The 19356-nt window shown below is 40.3% G+C and overlaps 1 protein-coding gene across 2 annotated transcripts in view; it reads left to right on the forward strand.

The window, feature by feature from the left end:
- The window catches only part of SLC39A12 (solute carrier family 39 member 12), a 72775-nt gene extending 64260 nt beyond the window's left edge, over nucleotides 1-8515 (forward strand). The window contains exon 12 of one of the 2 annotated variants that reach the window (XM_059058331.2): nucleotides 7922-8515. In XM_059058331.2, the coding sequence (XP_058914314.1) occupies nucleotides 7922-8050 (129 nt within the window). In that variant the 3' untranslated portion in view covers nucleotides 8051-8515. The remainder of the gene's footprint in view (nucleotides 1-7921) is intronic. The other variant, XM_059058329.2, reaches the window with a different exon arrangement.
- Nucleotides 8516-19356: the final 10841 nt, after the last annotated feature.

Here is a 19356-nt window from a genome sequence, read left to right on the forward strand (position 1 = left end):
TCATAAATTTCCCTCTATTCACTATGTTCACTGAATCCCACTAATTTTGATAAGTTGATTTTCATTTTCATCTAGGTCAAAATATTAATTTCTCCTGAGATTTCTTCTTGACTCATGTTATTTAGAACTGTGTTGTTTAATCTTCCGTATTTTGGGATTTTCTTGCTATTTTTCTGTCATTAATTTCTAGTTTAATTCCATTGTGATCTGAGATCAGGCATTGTATAATTCCTATTCTTTTAAGTTTGTTAAGCTTTATGGCCCAGAATGTGGTCTCTCTTGGTGAATGTTCCATGTGAGCTTGAGAAGAATGTGTGTTCTGCTGTGATTGGATGGAGTAGAGTCTGTAGATGTCAATTTTATCCAACTGATTGATGGTGCTCTTTAGTTCTACTTTGATCTTACTGATATTTTGCCTCCTGGATCTGTCCATTTCTGAAAGAGGTGTGCGAAAGTCTCCAACTATAATAGTGGATCCATCTAGTTCTTCTTTTAGTTTTATCAGTTTTTGCCTCATGTATTTTGACATGCTGTTGTTAGGTGCATACACATTAAGGATTGTTATGTCTTCTTGGAGCATTGACTCTTTTTTCCTTATCTAATGCCCATCTTTTTCCCTGTTAACTTTCCTTGCTCTGAAGTCTGCTCTGTTTGAAATTTATATAGCTACTCTTGCTTTCTTTTGATTAGTGTTAGCATGGTATATCTTCCCCCATCCCTTTGCTTTTAATCCACATGTATCTTTGTATTTACAGTGGGTTTCTTGTAGACAGCATATAGCTGAGTCTTGGTTTTTTATCCAGTCTGATAATCTCTGTCTTTTAGTGGGTATATTTAACCATCGATATTTACAGTGGTTATCGATATAGCTAGATTAATATCTACCATATTTATTACCATTTTCTAATTGTTACCCTTACTCTTTGTTGTTATTTCTGTCTTCTACACTTTTCTACCTATTGTGGTTTTGAGCAATTTATTTGATTCCCCTTTCACTCATTTCTTAGCATATTAATTATACTTCTCTTTTTAGTTTTTTAAGCAGCTGCCCTAAAATTTTCAATATACGTTTATAACTAATCCAAATCCACTTTGAGATAACACCATACTGCTTATTGGGTAATGTAAGTACCTTATAATAACAAAATAATTCTAAACCATCTGTCTCATCCCTTGTGTCAATGCTGTCATTCCTTTCACTATTACATAAGCACACATATGCACACACACACATACACAAGAATGCATAATCAAACACATTGTTGTTATTATTATTTTGAACAAATTTTAAACTGTTAGATCAATTAAGAATAAGAAAAAATAAAGCTTTTATTGTACCTTTACTTACTCAGTTTTTTGAACACTCTTCCTTTCCTTACGTAGATTCCAGTTTCTGATCTATATTATTTTCCTCTCTCTGAAGAACTTCGTTTAACATTTCTTGCAAAACTGATCTCCTGGCAACAAATTTCCTCAATTTTTGTTTGTCTGTGAAAGACTTTTTTTCCCCTTTACTTTCAAAGGATAATTTTGGGGGTACAGAATTCTAGATCGGTGGTTTTTCTCTGTCAACACTTTAAACATTTCATTTCAGTCTCTTTTTGCTTGTGTAGTTTCTGAGAAAGATTTAGATGTAATTCTTATCCTTGCTCCTCTACAGATAAGATATGTTTTCCCTCTGACTTCTTTCAGGATTATTTTTTTAATCTTTACTTTTCTGAAGATGATATGCCTATATGTCATCCTGGGGGCATTTTCTCTGAGCTTCCTGGATCTGTGGTTTGATGTCTGACATTAATTTGGAGGAAATTCTCAGTCATTATTCTTCAAATATTACTTCTGTTCCTTTCTCTCTTTCTTTTTCTGGTATTCCCATTACACATAAGTTACATCTTTTGTAGTTGCCCCATGGTTCTTGGATATTGTGTTCTTTTTCTTTTCCCAGTCTTTTTTCAGTTGCTTTTCAGTTTCAGAAGTTTCTATTGTCATATTCTCAAGCCCAGAGAGCTTTTCCTCAGCCGTATGCAGTCTACTAACGAGCCCATCCACTGCATTCTTCATTTCCGTTAGAGTGTTTTTGATCTCTAACATTTCTTTTTCATTCTTTCTTGTAATTTTCAAATCTCTGATTATTTTACCCATCTGCTATTGCATATGTTGCCTTCTTTTCAGAAAGCCCTTAGCATTTTAGTTATAGTTTTAAAAAATTCCTAGTCTGATAAAGCCAACCTTCTTACCATACCTGATTCTAGGTCTGGTGCTTGTTCAGTCTCTTCAGAAAACTGTTTTTTGCCGTGTAGTATTCCATATTATCTTTGTTGAAAGGATGGCGTTGTGTACTGGGGAAAGGAATGGTGGTAAATAGGCCTTTAGTAATGCAGTGTGAGGCATGGGGGGAGGGAGGGAGTTCTATAGGCCTGTGATTAGGTCTCCATCTGTTGGTGAGCCTGTGCCCCTGGACCATGGATTTCTTGTCCCCTCCCTACCTAAGTGGGACAGAATGGCTGAAAAGGGGCTAAAGTTGGGTACTTCCCTTCCCCAGGTAGGTTAGGCTCTGGTAAATTAGTTTCTCCTGAGGGCAGCCCTTGTTAAAAATAACAAAAAGCTCTGGCATATTTAAAACATGGCTCTTTTAATCCTCCCCTTGCTGGAAGCTTGGCAGCATTTTTCTCCAATATTCACTGTGAGAATCTGGTAGAGCTCCTAGCAGTAAAATTCACAAAAGTGTGTGGATGGGAGGCCTCCCTAAGACTGGTTCCCCCTGAAGCTTTTAATGCTTAGGCTTGTCTACACTCAGCCTCTAACGATCCATCAGTTACAGCTCCAGTTTCCCTACCCTGGCACTGGTTCCTATAAAAGTTCCTGCTTGTGGTTTCTGCTACAGTAAATTGTGATTCTCTGTGTCTTCTTGTCTTTCAGTATGTAGGCCAGCAGTTTGCCCTGTGACCTCACTTCTCTGACATATCTAAGAAGGCTTGTTAATCTTTGAGTTTGTTCAGTTTTTCACTTGTTAGGATGAATTGGTGACTTGTAATCTCCTTACATGCCATACCAGAATCCAGAAGTCTTCGATATTCAACTGTCGATGGGAAAAAAATGCACAACGTGAGAGTTGTGAGTTAAGTTTTATTGGGGTAAAATGAGGACTGGCCCAGGAGACAGCATTTCGGATAGCTCTGAGAAACTGCTTCAAAGAGGTAGGGGGGAAGGTCAGTGTATATATGGTTTTAGTGAAGGGGGAGTACATGCAATCAAGCACATATTTTTTTGCAGAAGGTTTCTGCTAATCTCATGATTAGCTAGTCACAAGGAGCAGATGTCAGCATGAAGGATTTTAGTGTTTTTTCTAGATATGAGGAGATGCAAGACTTGGGCTCATAAAAGCGTCTCCTGAAGATATCTAATTTTCTGAAGACCTGTTCTGCCAGTTTTTTCCAGAGCACAGAGCGTCTCATTTCTGATCTCCACCCTGAACTCCTTTCAGGAGGTGTTGAAGGTCAGCAGCTGCAGCGGCTCACAATTTAATCCTTAGAGGTAGATGGCAAGTGCCAATTTGTAGGTGACACAACTATTAAGTATACAGTTACACATGCAAACAGATCATTGCAGATTTGCCAACCAAATGGTGACTTCCATGAACAAGTTTCCATTTTGTTTTTAGATGTGAATCTTCTGCAAGGACAAAATTAAGCCATTTACAAATGTGACAGTTAGACTAACCCATTGCATATGTGCCCCTAAAGAGTTTAAACATTATTAGGACACCCTACAAAAAGGTTTCTGAGGTTTTTTTCCTCATCATTTTTCTTAGGAATAAGCATGGTTCTTCTTACCAAAGGCAAATATATACCCAACTCAGTGTGCACGATGGGTTTTAAGGTCCCTCTGAAAAGAAGATGGCATAAACCAGTTGTTAATTGTGCTTCATGAATGGAGAAACACATCATTTCTCTTGAAAGTTGGTGACGCCAAAAGCTATGGATTCCTGAGAGGGGAAGAATATTTGCATTACAGTTTTACCTTCATAAGAGATATCACCAAGTGTCTTCAACAAATGAATTTTGAATTTCTATATTTGAATTGTACATTGTTAATAATGAAAGGCCTTTGACATTTTTAGTGTATTATATCAATAGAAATATTGGACACTGAGATTTCTTTTTCAGTATGTACATTTATGAACCATAATGAAGGTAAATGTTGCAAAATCCAGTAATTGATCTTTAATGACACCAACAAGAAACCATTTTCAGAATACCAACGGAAATGGACAGAAAAGTCTTTGTATGGCCTGGGAGTGTGAACCTTAGATGTACAAGAAGGAGAGACAGAATCTTAGTTTCAGAGGATATTTTACAGACCACCCTTTTTTTGTGACAAGTCCTCCCTAGTATATAATTACTACACGGTACATGATATTAGTATTTATCCACTTTCCTTCCTGCTGTGTTCTAGCTTCTCTGTGAACATTCATTTTAAAGCTTCAGCTTAACTAAGGATACAATTATCGGGATGGACTCAAGTATAAAACATTTATTTACTATCACTTTCTAAAATGTTCAGAAATCCTAGTCAGCAGTTGACCATCATAACTACCTCTGCATTAGTTAATAGAACTTGCAAGGACCATTATCTGTAGAAAAATCACCGTCAATATGTGGACTTTGTGCATCTCAGGGAATTTCTTTCCTGTGCCTGATTGAAAATTTAAAAAAAGAACTTAGTGGTATGTTAAAGAGTTGCATCTTAGGTAAAGATTATTTTCTAGAAAATTACAACACCTTGACTATCATGACATTCACTTATCTGACTTGGGGAACTTGCCAAGCATGGAGGTTAAAAAGGAAGGGCTTTCTACTTCAAGGTTGCCGAATATCTGGAAGAAATCTGAAGAACATTCCTTTCTCCTAGTGCTATATCTCTGGGCAAGGCTGTTTTACTAACATTTCCCATCGTTATTTTTCTACCTTTTACTTCAATGTTAACACACTCTATCCATCATTTCACCACCTCTGGTCTTAGGGTATAAATCAACATCTGTAAAACTGTTCAATAACAGAATTTAATTGCCCTGGAGGAAAAGGGGACTTTTCTCACTTGAAAGCCAGGGAAAAATGGTGGCATTTAACTTCTTGTTGGACAACTTAAAAAGAGGAAAAGAACAATAAATGCTCTTGAAAATGAATTCACATGGACCTTGATTTTCCTTCAAAATTTGCTGACTGAAATTATTTTAAAAATGTGAGTAGGGCTTCCCTGGTGGCGCAGAGGTTAAGAATCCACCTGCCAATGCAGGGGACACGGGTTCAAGCCCTGGTCCGAGAAGATCCCACATGTTGTGGAGCAATGAAGCCCGTACGCCACAACTACTGATCCTGCGCTCTAGAGCCCGCGAGCCACAACTACCGAGCCCGTGCGCCACAACTACTGAAGCCCGCGTGCCTAGAGCCTGTGCTCCGCAACAAGAGAAGCCACCACAATGAGAAGCCCGCACCCAATGAAGAGTAGCCCCCGCTCGCCGCAACTAGAGAAAGCCCACATGCAGCAACGAAGACCCAATGCAGCCAAAAATAAATAAATAAAATATAAATAACATTTTTTTTTAATGTGGGTAGATTTGAAGCAAGTGAAATACTGTGATCACATGTGGTCTAAGCTTTGGCATTTTATATCTTTTGGAAAGACTTTCTGCAGAACTCTCTGGTATTTTGGTTTGTACCCAAGAGATATTATGGTTCATACATCATCCATAGTCATCCCAAAGAGGGCCAAGTATTGTCTCAAAAGCAAGCTTAGCTGGCTTTTCTTACCAAGCCACGTGAACATGGGGCGTTCAGACAGGACACCCAAACTAAGATCAGAGCTTCCATATCAGGGTGAGAATCTCCCTAAAGTGTTTTGAGATGTTGATTTTCATTGTTTGTCTGTTTCTATAGGTGTACAAAGTTAGCCTGTTACAGCTTTTTGTCCGGTGCATATTGTCTGCCTTAAAAACAGAATCAGTAATGTGATGTCTTTCATGACAAAGGCAGTGTGATATCTGTATATTCTACTACATATTTTTATCACATGCAGTGGCTAGTTTATGCCTAATTGGACATTTTTAGCGTTTGCATTTTCTATTTTTTTCTAATTAGTTAGAAATGTATTGGCCATAATAGACAGAGGTGAATTTCAGATAGAAAGCCGGTCTTTGTAGGCGTTTGTACATCCTCTACAATAATGAGATGACCTGGCTCCTTGTCTTGGCTCTGACATCACGTCTGTGTGCCTCTGGATAAGTCATCAGCCTCCCTGAGCCAGTGTTTCCTCATAACTGAAAGGAGTTAATAATTTTACCTCTTACAGGCTTATGAGGAGTAAACAGGAGGGGGGGAAAGATATAAGAAAGGGCATGATAAAATGGATGTAAATGAAAGTAAATGTTACATAAGACCTTCTGCCAGAGCATCCTGAAAGGCCTCGAGGGAAAGGTGAGCTGCTAGAAGGTACCCCTGAATGGATGGCAAGTTACCACAGAGCCAATTATTTTGATTTTTTAAAAAAAGCAAAGGATACCATTTGCAGCAATATGGATGGACCTAGAGATTTTCATACGAAGTGAAGTAAGCCAAACAAAGAAAGACAAATACCATATGATATCACTTAGATGTGGAATCTAAAAAAATGATACAAAGGAACTTATTTACAAAACAGAAAGAGATTCACAGACATAGAAAACAAACTGATGGTTACCAACCAGGAAAAGGAGGTGGCGGGAGGGATAAATTATGAGTTTGGGATTAACATGTACACACGACTATATATAAAATAGATAAACAACAGGACCTACTGCATAGCACAGAGAACTCTACTCAATATTTTGTAATAACCTATAAGGGAAAAGAATCTGAAAAGGTATATATATATCGGATGCTCCCATACAGGCATGAAAAAATACGTCAGCCTGTTTTTCACTGCCATAAATCTAAAGCCCTTGCATATTTTATATGTTTGACCTTTCTCTTGCTAGGTAAAAGAATCCAGCAGTTCTCAATCAGAGGTGATTTTTAGCCCCCAGGGGACATTTGACAATGTCTGGAGACATTCTTGGTTGTCCTGACTAGGGGCAGATGTACAACTGACATCTAGTGGATAGAAATCAGGGGTGCTGCTAAACATCCTTCAATACACAGGAGAACTCCCACAGCGAAGAATTATCCAGCCCCAATGTCCGCAGCGCCAAGGCGGAGTTCAGGCTCCAATCCGTGTTGACCTGAGCCAGTGCTCCAATAGAAATGACTGTCATGAGAGAGATACAGTCACTCTGACCCCCTCAGGGTGAGAGGTTCGAAAGAATGTGAGGCAAACACATTGAGGCACTTCACACAGATGCCTGAGTGAACGTTTCCCCCTAAATGGCATCCGGCATTTCACAAACATAAAGCGGTTTTGCCATTTCTCTCTCGGAGAATAAAACAGAGCCTTGGGAGATGATGCCTTTATTGTTCCAAAGGTCAGGAAGACCTTGGTCATCATTTTGAAAAGAAACAAGTATATGCTCTTTTAATAGCCAGTGAATTTAGCAACTTCATAAACCTAACAGAACGATCAGAAATGATACCTTTCATTTATTAACTATTGCACATTTAAGCATTTTCCAAAAATAAACGTAAGAAGAGTTGGGTTTGCTTTCAGTTGATAGCTCTGTCATTTTAAGATTTCTGGTATCACTAAGATCCTTCTAGCCACAATCAAATGGCTTAATGTATCTAATGTTTTCGAATTTTGGTAAGAGTAGGTATTAAACATTTTGTAACTGTTCGGGGAATTTGAAAGGTTATTAAGTTCTGAATAACAGAGTCTCTCATGTTTTCCCACCAAACTTTTCCCAGCAGTGAATATAGCTGGATCTTATTCTGGTTTTTTATTCTTTTTTTAGCTTCCTGAAATGACTCATGTTCAAACACAGCGACCCTGGTTGATGTTTCTCCTGCAGAACTTTGGACTGACCCTAGGTTGGCTTTCCCTCTTACTCTTGGCTATATATGAACAAAATATTAAAATATAAGTTGGGTCTCAAAATCCTTCAAAAATCAATTTCAGTGGCATCCTTTTGTTTCTTTTGTTGTATTCTATAGTGATTTATAAATTAAATATTTTTATCTTAGGTGAAGTGTGTGTCTTTTAGTTCATTAACTTATTGATTTTAGAATGCAATTTTGTTTCTATAGTGTATAAATGTCAGGTTATACTTAATTGAATTTTTGTGGTTAGTTTCCAACACTGGGATGGAACTCACACCTTTTGAGTAACTCGTACGCTCTAAATCAATTCTAGTAAACTTTCAAAGAATATTTTTTCCCTAGTAAAGGATGTTTGTTTGTAGTATTTGAAGTGGACAGACGTCTGTTGGATTAAAATCTGCCGTAACTTCTTTGATGTCAGTAATATATATATTTTTTGTGTATGTGAGATTATAAACCGTAAGCCAACTAAATTACAAACAAATGTAATAAAGTCTTGTTTTAATGTGATGCTTTGTATTACCTTCTGTTACTGGATGTCAGATTCTGAATCAACGCTAAAAAAAAAACCCCACCCAAAAACAGTACAGCATAGTTCACCTGAAAGTGTGCCCCACTGGCTCAGAAATGCTCATAAATGAGCAAACTTGGGAATTTTAAAGGCTACTGTGTCAGCACTCTTCTCTATAAGCACCAAAGGGAATCTGTTCTCGGCAAAGAAAACTGGAAACAAAAGATGAAATTCAAAACATTTTAACATAAAACTTGAGTCGGGCAGTCGATTTAATGCGTAAAGTGTCACAGATTTAACAGAGTGTGTTGATGAGAGTAACATTAGTAAGGGAAACATATTTTTATGCTCTTTCTGAGGAAATCTAGAACCCTACACATTATTTAAGTAGGTAAGTTCATGAAATGTACGAGCAACATTGCTGATAACCTAGCGAAATCATTAGAAGAGAAAATAACTCTGGCTTTAGTCATTTTTCTTGGAAAACAGATGCCTACCATTTTTCTTATTTTTTAATGAGATATCTTGACAAGGGGAAAAAGGCCCATTTTACTGCCAAAATGACCGCTGGCACCGCATCAAATACGTCTCTCCTACTTCCTCGCTCACCAGTAGATAGTCGGCCACGTGCGCCCGAGAACACAATCTCCCCCAACCTTTCTCTGATTGCAAAGCGAGGGGGCCCCCCTCCCTCCGTTGCCCTGAGGGCGTCGTTTAGGGGAGCGTCATGACGTAACGTGCGATGGTGCCGTGACTCCGGCAGACACTAGGGCCGGTGGAGGACGTCTCACAGCCAAGGCCGCCGGGCTTCATCCCCGGAGTTCCTCGGAGGCTGCGCGTCTGCGGCGGGGCTGGGTTTCGAACCGCTTCCAGCTGCGGCCGGTTGGAGGCCCCGCCCCCCGCCCGAGCCGCGCGGGCGCGACGGAGCCCAGACGCACCTGACGTCAGGAGGGAGCCCGCCCCGTTGACTGGAGGAACGCCCCCCGCGAGCCTCACGTTAGACCTGAGCTCCCAGGTTGGAAGGCCCTGCCCTTTCCGCCCTGCTTGCGGGCGTCGGTTCAGTCGCCGGAGTTCGCGGGTGGCGAGTTCGCAGGTAGGACTCCTGTTCGTCTGTGCCTTGAAAGGTGAGCGGCCCCGGCACGCAGAGCTCTGTCGTCCGTTTGTTGGAGAATAATGTGTAGCTCAACAAACCCCCCTTGGTACAGGTCGACGTGGCGCGGAGGTTTTACGCAAAAGAAGCACCTGGCACCGACCGTGTTTCGGTTTTCACGAGCACGTTCTGATTTGGGCGTGAAGCCTTAACTTAAGCCAGTTTACTTAGAAGAGCTCTGATGGATGCGTGGGTTCCCAGTTCAAGTTTAGAGTAGTTTGGGGCTTGGCTAAGCTAAACATCGTGATGCGAGCTCTACTCTGTGACCTTCAAGTTAGAGTGGGTTTAATTTCTTTTTAAATTGTGTTGAAGTCGAGGTGATTTACAGCGTTGTGTTAATTTCTGCTGCACAGCAAAGTGACTCTGTTAGGCACGTGTGTGTGCTTTTTCGTCTGCTTTTCCGTGACGGTTTATCACAGGGTATTGAGTGTAGTCCCCTGGGCTGTGCGGTAGGACCTTGCTGCTAACCCACCCTGTAGATCCTAGTTTGCAGCTGCTCATCCAGAGTGGGTTTAATCTGACCGTCGGATGAGGCGGCGCCGAGGTCGTAGAGGAAGTCAAAGGAGTCCGCTGTCGGAAGGGCTCGGAGGGACATTTTCAGTGAGTATCCTGCAACCCGGCACCAGTGTGCGCTGACTGTAAGCAAAGACCTGGCCCCCAGAGGTCATCTGCAAGGGTCACCCCAAGGATGGGATGCAGCGGCTCCTGAGGGTACCTTTCTAGCGTGGCCATCCCTCCTCCCACGCTACCTTATACCTGGCTCTTTGTGAAGCCCTGTCAGCAACCCAGTAGCCTGAGCTGGGCCTCCAGCCTGAAGCAATCTTAAAAATTGATAGAGATTCTCTCTTCCTCAAAATTGAGTGGTAATGACAAAAATATGATGACGGCTTTTTGCCTTCTAAATACAGAGTCTAAATTTAGGGTGGCTGCCCGTGGACACATCCCTTTCAGTCTCCTAAGTTATGTGTTACTCACTGAGCTTTGCGGTAAATAGTGTGTTCTCCTTGAAACCAGATTTCACAATAACGTTAGAGTATTTCTGTTTAGTAGGCCTAAATTTAGGATTCCACTGTATTTCTACTCGGTGATTGATTTGTTTTTTAGTCCCTGAACTAGAAATGCTCCCGGAGGAATAAAAACGAAGGAGCAAGTCATGCAGAATTCTTATTTGAACATCCATCACCCACTGACAGAGCCCTGTTTAGGGAAAGGAGAATTGGTATCGTGTTACTGCGAGGCAGAATTCTGGGCCTGGGAAGGCGGTTCCACTGCCGCGTGCTGACCAGGACCAGGGTGTATATTAATATGCCCATAAATTACAGCCGGGATCACCCGTCCGCCACCCCTTCCAGAAGCCAGACTTTGGAGACGCGAGCGTGCCTCTCTCTGCAAGACGCCCCTCTCAGGATACTGCGCCCTGACAACTTCCTTTCCTCTTCGAAGCTGGAGGGGAAGCGTTGGGTTGTGACGTCGCCGGTTGCTAGGGTAGACTGGACCAATCTGGTGGGGGCTCTCGTGTGCATTAAGAATTCAGGCGCTCAACTGGAATCTTGGTTCAAATCCCAGCAACGCCACTTAAGAAACGTACAACTTCTTGGAGCAATTTTTATTTCTGTAAAATAGGGCTAAAAATAGACCCTACCTCATGAGATTGTGGTGGGGCCAGTATGAGACGCTTCCTGTTCCTCAAGCGCAGTGCCTGGAGAATACTGAAGGCTCGGTAAATATTAAATCACCATCACCAGCATCAGTATCCCGTTCTTTTATCACATTTTCACAGTTTACCTCTCAGGGCTGTACCTCAGCTCATGGAAATGTCTTTCCTTGGTAGGGAATGGAGATCAAACCTTTTGATGTCTTTACAGTCTTCTAGTCGAGCCTCCGAATCAGTCACTCAGGTATTTCCTTACTGTTTCCACACCTTGACTCACTTCCAGGGCCGGAGAGATGGTGGGGGACCCTCTGGTTGACCCCCGGCTCTGCCATCTCTGGGAAGCCTCCCTGCAAGCGTCACAATGCTTACAGCCAGCGTGAGCCCCTCTCTCTCTCTCCTTCTTTATCTTATTTATTTATTTATTCTTGTTGCCCAGAGGCACTCGCTTTATTTTAGTTTAAACTTTTTATTTTATATGGAGCATAGTTGATGAACACTGTTGTGGTAGTTTCAGGTGTTCAGCAAAGTGATTCAGTTATACGTATGCCTGTATCCATTCTTTTTCAGATTCTCTTCCCATTTAGGTTGTTACATAACATTGAGCAGAGTTCCCTGTGTTATGCAGCAGGTCCTTGTTGGTTTTCTGTCTTATATATAGTAGTGTGTATATGTCAATCCCAAACTCCCTAACTATACGCAAAACCTATTATGTTCCACTCTGATCACACTTCTAAGGATCTGGAGGTTGAATGAGGGAAGCTGATGGAGAGGAACCTGTCTGAGATCATGGCAGTGATCACACCTTGATTTCAATTCAGAGCCCAAAGGAGTTCAACCCACTGCCCCTGTTGCCAATGTACCTGCGGCACCTGCTGCTGAGGGAATGCGACCGGCTCTGAAAAGAGTCCGGGGTCCATGAGGCGTCACCCGCGGGAGTGCTGGCTTCTTCAAACAGGGCAGGTGCCCTCCCGCTGGAGGTACACACAGCCTCCCTGCCCAGCGAGGGCACCGTGGACAGCGGCGCCAGCTCACCCAGCGGATGTTCCTACCTGCCCTAGCACCCGTGGGGGGGGGCAATGAGCCCCCCATGTCAAGCTCTAACCTTCATAAACACATCTCAAAACCCACTGGAAGTCGTAGGAAGTTTGAGAAGCCAAAGAGAGGTTTCCAAATCCAAAGTGATCTTACCCCACGTGAAGGGCCTGTGAAATGCACACCTGCCCCCCTCCCCCTACCACAATGTTCACGTCTCAGAGACAGACTTTATCATACGGACCTTCCCCCCCACCTCCCAGCCCATCCCCCCACCGCTGCGTAACCCGCTTTGTAAAGCCTCTTGCTTCTCAGAGGCTTTCTTTCTTTGTATGATAAATCCCTCCATCTCCCTAGCCATATTGAACAATATAAAAAGAGAAAGATCTTCCTCTTCCCCTGTCCACAGAGACAGGTGCTGCCAGCTGGGACCCACCTAGGCTCTCACCAATTCCCATCTCTACCCTTGACTTTACACAGAGTTTTGGAAAGTATCCAGGATTTCTGGTTTATGGGTTGGTTTTGTTTCACAATCTCCGCATTTCCCTTAAATAGCTATGCAGAGTGCCCCTAGACTCAGCCCACAGCATCCGACCGTGCTGGTGCCAGAACCAACCTCAGAGATTTAATTCAACTCTTTGATTTTATAATGGTGATGTAATAGCAAATATTTTTATAGTGCTTACTAGGTGCCAGATACTATTAAAGGTGCTTTATAAGACTCATTTAATTCTCTTAAGAACCCTGGAAGTATAGGTGAAACACTCTTTCCATCCCCCCTTTTACAGATGAAGAAACTGAGGCCCAGAGGAGTCAGTTAACTTGCCCAAGGTTACAGAGCTAAGGCAGGCTGGCTCCAGAATCTGTGACCTCAATCCCTACAACACACAGCCTCTATGGAGAAAAAATTGAGGTTTGGAGAGTCTAAATGATAGCCCAAGCTCTTATCTCTGTAAAGGAGTTGACCTAGGACTCAGCTCGAGATCGCAGACTTCTGTCTGGTCCAGCAATCTCAACAATTTTTACCATCCTCTCTGGTCCCAGTCAACCCTTCTCCTCTCTAAGGTCTCAGCCATTTAAGGTGGCTTTGCCTATTCTTGTTCATGTTAATTTCTTCCCATGAGGATCTACAGTCTATGAAGCATGTTGGGTTTTTTTCAATGGAAGTTACGATTGTCATACAGCGTAACATCATTTAACAAATGAATTCTTTAAGCTCTAAAATTCCAAAAGGTTTCTGGGCTTAAGGATTTTTTTGTTAAAATATAATTGATATATTACATTATTAGTTTCTGGTGTACGACATAATAATTCAACGTCTGTGCATATTGCTAAACAATCCACTACAACAAGTCAAGTTACCATCCATCACCGTAGTAGTTACAACTTCTTTGTTTTTGGGATGAGAACTTTCAGGATCTACTCTCTTAGCAAGTTTCAAGTACACAATACGGTCTTATTAACTATAGTCACCATGCTGTGCTACGTCCCGTAACTTATTTATTTTGTAACTAAATGTTTGACACCCTTTGCCTATTCTGCCCACCCCTTACCCCTCGCCTCTGGCAACCACGAATCTCTTCTCTGTATCTATGAGCTCGTTGTTGTTCCTGGTTTTGTTTTTAGATCTCACATATAAATGAGATCATATGGTACTTACATTTCTCTGTCTGACCTCTTTCATTTAGTGTACTGCCCTCAAAGTCAGTCCATTTTATTGCAGATGGCAATATTTCATTCTTTTTTATGGCTGAATATATTTCATTTTACATAGGTATATACATATATATCACATCTTCTTTGTCCATTCATCCATCAGGGACACTTAGGTTGCCTCCATATCTTTGTTATTGTAAACAGGGCTGCAGTGAACATGAGTGTAGAGATTATCTTTTTAAAAAAATAAATTTATTTATTTATTTATTTTGGCTGCATTGGGTCTTCGTTGCTGCACGCCGGGCTTTCTCTAGTTGCATCAGAGGGGGCTACTCTTTGTTGCAGTGCATGGGCTTCTCATTGCAGTGGCTTCTCTTGTTGTGGAGCACAGGCTCTAGGCACACGGGCTCAGTAGTTGTGGCTCATGGTAGAGTGCAGGCTCAGCAGTTGCTGTGCACGGGCTTAGTTGCTCTGCGGCATGTGGGATCTTCCTGGACCAGGGCTTGAACATGTGTCCCCTGCGGCGGATTCTTAACCACTGTGCCACCAGGGAAGTCCCTAGACATCTTTTTAAGTTAGAGTTTTTGTTACCTTCAGGTAGATACCAGAAGTGGAATCTTGGATCATATGGTAGTGATATTTGAAGAATCTCCATGCTGTTTTCCACAGTGACTGTACCAACTGACCTTCCAGCCAACAGTGCACAACGATTCCCTCTTCTCCACATTCTCACCAACACTTGTCATTTTTTTAAAATAATAGCCATTCTAACAGATGTAAGGTGATATCTCATTATGGTTTTGATTTGCATTTCCCTGATAAATAGTGATATTGAGCACCTTTTCATGTACCCGTTGGCCATCTATATGTCTTCTTTGAGAAAATGTCTAATCATATCCTTTATTAGATACGTGATTTGCAAATATTTTCCCTCATTTGGCAGGTTCACTTTCATTTTGTTGATAGTTTCCTTTGCTGTGCAGAAGCTTTTTACTTTGATGTAGTTCCACTTGTTTTTGCTTTTGTTGCCTTTGCTTTTTGTGTCAAATCCAAAAAATCATCACTAAGACTGATGTCAAAGAGCTTATTGCCTATGTTTTCTTCTAGGAGTTTTATGGTTTCAGGGCTTACATTCAAGTTTTTAGTCCCTTTTGAGTTAATTTTTGTGTGTTTTTTAAGATAGTGGTCCAGTTTCATTCTTTTGCATGTGGTGGTCCAGTTTTCCCAGACTGTTTATTCAGGAGACTGTCCTTTCCCCATTTTATATTCTTGGCTTCTTTGTCATAAATTTATTGACCCTATATGCATGGGTTTATTTCTGGGCTCTCTATTCTGTTCCTTAGATCTATGTGTCTGTTTCTATGCCAATACCATACTATTTTGATTACTACAGATTTGTAAGGTAGTTTGGAATCAGGAAGTGTGGTGTCTCTAGCTTTATGCTTTCTCAGGATTGCTTTAGCTATTCAGGGTCTTTTGTGGATTTATACAAATTTTAGGACTGTTCCTTCTATTTCTGGGGGAAAATGCCATTGGAATTTTGATAGAGATTGCGTTGTATCTGTAGATTGTTTTGGGTAGTATGGACATTGTAACAATATTAATTCTTCTAATCCATGACCGTGGAGTATCTTTCCATTTATTTATATCTTCAATTTCTTTCATCAGTGTTTTATAGTTATCAGTGTACAAGTCTTTCACCTCCTTGGTTATATTTATCCCTAAATATTTCAGTCTTTTTAATGCTATTGTAAATGGGATTGCTTTCTTAATTTCTCTTTCTGATAGCTTGTTGTTAGTATATAGAAATGCAACTGATTTTTGTATGTTGATTTTGTTTCCTGCAACTGTACTTAATCCATTTTTTAGTTCTAACAGTCTTCAGGGTGTTCTCTTTGTAGTCTCATGTCGTCTGCAAATAGTGGCAGTTTAAATTCTTCCTTTCTGATTTGCATACCTTTTCTTCCTTCCTCCCTCCCTCCCTTCCTCCCTTCCTTCCTGTCTTTCTTCCTTTCCTTTTTTTTTTTTGCCTAATTTCTCTGGCTAGGACTCCAATATTATGTTGAATAAAGTGATATTTGTGGGCATCCTTGTCTTGTTCCTAATATTAGAGGAAAAGCTTTTAGCTCTTTCACCATTGAGTATAATGTTAGTTTTGGGCTTGTCATATATAGCCTGAATTATGTTTAGGTATGTTTCCTCTACACCCACTTTGTTGAGAGATTTTATTTTTAAAAAATGGTTGTTAAATTTTGTCAAGTGCTTTTTCTGAATCTGTTGGGATGATCGTGTGGTTTTTATTCTTTGTTTTGTTAATGTGATGTACCACATTGATTGATCTGTGGTTGTTTAACCTTCCTTGCATCCCTGGAATTAATCCCACTTGATGCTGGTCTATAATCTTTGAATGTATTGTGGAATTTGGCTTGCTAATATTTTGTTGAAGATCCTTGCACATGTTCATCAGGGATCTTGGCCTGTAATTTTATTTTCTTGTGGCATCCTTGTCTGGCTTTCATATCATAGTAATGCTCGTCTTGAGAAAAAAGTTTGTTCCCTCGTCTTCTATTTTTTGGAAGAGTTTGAGTGGTATTAATTCATCTTTAAATGTTTGGTAAAATCATCAGTGAAGCCATCTGGTCCTGGACTTTTGTTTGTTGGAAGGTTTTTGATTACTAATTCAATCTCCTTCCTAGGAATCAGTCTGTTCAGATATTCTATTCTTCATGGTTCAGTCTTGGTATATGTTTCTAGCAACTTAGCCACTTCTTCAATGTTGTCCAGTAATTGTTCATAGTAGTCTCTTATGATCCTTTGTTTTTCTGTGGTAACAGTTGTAATATCTTCTTTATTTCTGATTTTTTTTTTTTTTTTTTTTGCGGTACGCGGGCCTTTGACCGTTGTGGCCTCTCTCATTGCAGAACACAGGCTCTGGACGCGCAGGCCCAGCGGCCACGGCTCACGGGCCCAGCCGCTCCGCGGCATGTGGGATCTTCCCGGACTGGGGCACGAACCCGCGTCCCCTGCATCGGCAGGCAGACTCTCAACCACTGCGCCACCAGAGAAGCCCTATTTCTGATTTTTTTATATGATTTGTCTCTCATTTTTTCTTGGTGAGCCAAATTAAAGATTTGTCAGTTGTGTTTATCTTTTCAAAGAACCAGCAGTTTGTTTTATTACTGAGCCCAAGCTCCTACCACTCACCCCACGACAGGCCAGTAAATCAAGAGACAAATTGTTGGGACAACGAATAGTGACTTTATTCAGAAAGCCAGCAGGTCAAAAAGATGGTAGACTAGTGTCCCAAAGACCCATGTTACACAAGTTAGAACTCAGGCTTCCTTTCTATTAAAGGGGGAGGGAGTGTGGCTGTTTGTTGCAAACTTCTTGGTACCAGAATCCTTTCTTCTTGCAGCTGTCCAGGTAAGTCTGGTCACAATGTTTCTATAAACCTCCAACAAGACAAATGTTATTCTTTGTTCTGCAACTTTTTATCTCTATATGAATGGAAAACTGTTATCCCTTTAAAGGTCAGAGCTTTGAGACTGAGCTAGACTGCATATTTCAGGTTATAAGCAACATTCTTTTATGAAAGGTGCAGAAACAGCATGACTAAGCACAGGCAACAGAGCACAAAAGTTAGAGCTAAAGGAATAGATTCAATATGGAGTCAGGTTTGTTTCTCTCTGTTACAGTTTCACTGATATTTTCTGTTGTCTTTTTAGTGTCTATTTTACTATGAAATTTCCACTCTGATCTTGTTATTTCTTTCCTTCTACTAACTTGGGAATTTATTTGTCTTTCTTTTTCTAGTTCCTTGAGGTATGAGGTTAGGTTGTTTAACTGATATTTTTCTAGTTTCTTGATGTAGGCACGAGGAACTTCCCTCTTAGAACTGCTTTTTCTGTGTCCCATAAGTTTTGGTATGTGGTATTTCCATTCTAATTTGTTTTGAGGTATTTTTAAAAAATTTCTTTGATTTCTTCTTTGACCTATTTGTTGTTCAGTAGCATGTTGTTTAACCTTCACGTATTTGTAAATTTTTCAGTTTTCTTCTTGTAATTGATTTCTAGTTTCATACCATTGTAATTGGAAAAAATGCTTGATATGATTTCATTATTCTTAAATTTATTAAGATGGGCCGAACACGTGGTCTAACCTGGAGAATATTTCATCTATGCTGGAGAAGAATGTATATTTTGTTGCTTTTCAAGGAAATGTTCTGTATGTGTTTGATAAATTCATGTTGTCTAACGTGTCATTTAAGGCTGATACTTTCTTCCTGATTTTCTGTGTGAATGATCTATCCATTTGATGAAAGTAGGGTGTTGAAGTCCTCTACTATTATTGTATTGCTGTCTGTTTCTCCCTTTAGGTCTGTTAATATTTGCTTTATATGTTTAGGTGCTCCTAAGTCAGTTGTGTAAATATTTACAAATGTTATATCTTCTTGTTGAATTGACCCCTTATCATTATATAATGACCTTCTTCGTCTTTGTCTTAAAGTATATTTTGTCTGATATTTGTATAGGTGCCTGAGCTTTCTTTTGTTTTCCATTTGCATGAAATATGTTTTTCTACTCCTTCACTTTCAGTCTGTGTGTGTCCTTACATCTGAAGTGAATCTCCTGTAGGCTGCATATAGATGGGTCTTGCTGTTTTATCCATTCATCCACTCTATGTCTTTTGATTAGAGAATTTTAGTCCATTTACAGGTAAAGTAATTGACAGGTATGTACATTCGACCCTTGAAAAATGTGGGTTTCAACTGTATGGGTCCACTTATATGTGGAATTTTTTCAGTAGTAAAAACTATAATAGTACACGATTTGTGGTTGGTTGAATCCTTGGATGTGGAACTGTGGACACAGAGGAACTGTGGATGTGGAGAAACCATAAATACGGATGGTTGACCCTATGTTTTACGCAGATTTTTGATTGCGTGGAGGATCAGTGCCCGTAATCCCCATGTTGTTCAAGGGTCAACTGTACTTATTGACATTTTGTTAATTCTTTTCTGATTGTTTTTAATTCCTCTGTTTCTTTCTTCTTCCCTTGCCCTCTTCCTTTGTGATTTGATGATTTTCTGTAGTGATAAGTTTAGGTATCTTTCTTTTGTTCTTTTGTGTATCTACGATTGGTTTTTGCTTTATGGTTACCATGAGGCTTATATAAAACAACTTATATTTGTAACAATCTCCATTAAGTTGATAACAGCTTAAGTTGGAATGCATTCTAAAGCTCTACATTTTTACTTCCCCCACCCATGTTTTATGTTTTTGATGTCACAGTGTACATCTGTGTATCCATTAACAAATTATTGTAATTATGGTTTTTTTTACTACTT

This window comes from Kogia breviceps, chromosome 3 (assembly GCF_026419965.1).
Source record: "Kogia breviceps isolate mKogBre1 chromosome 3, mKogBre1 haplotype 1, whole genome shotgun sequence".
Taxonomy (NCBI): Eukaryota; Metazoa; Chordata; class Mammalia; order Artiodactyla; family Physeteridae; genus Kogia; species Kogia breviceps.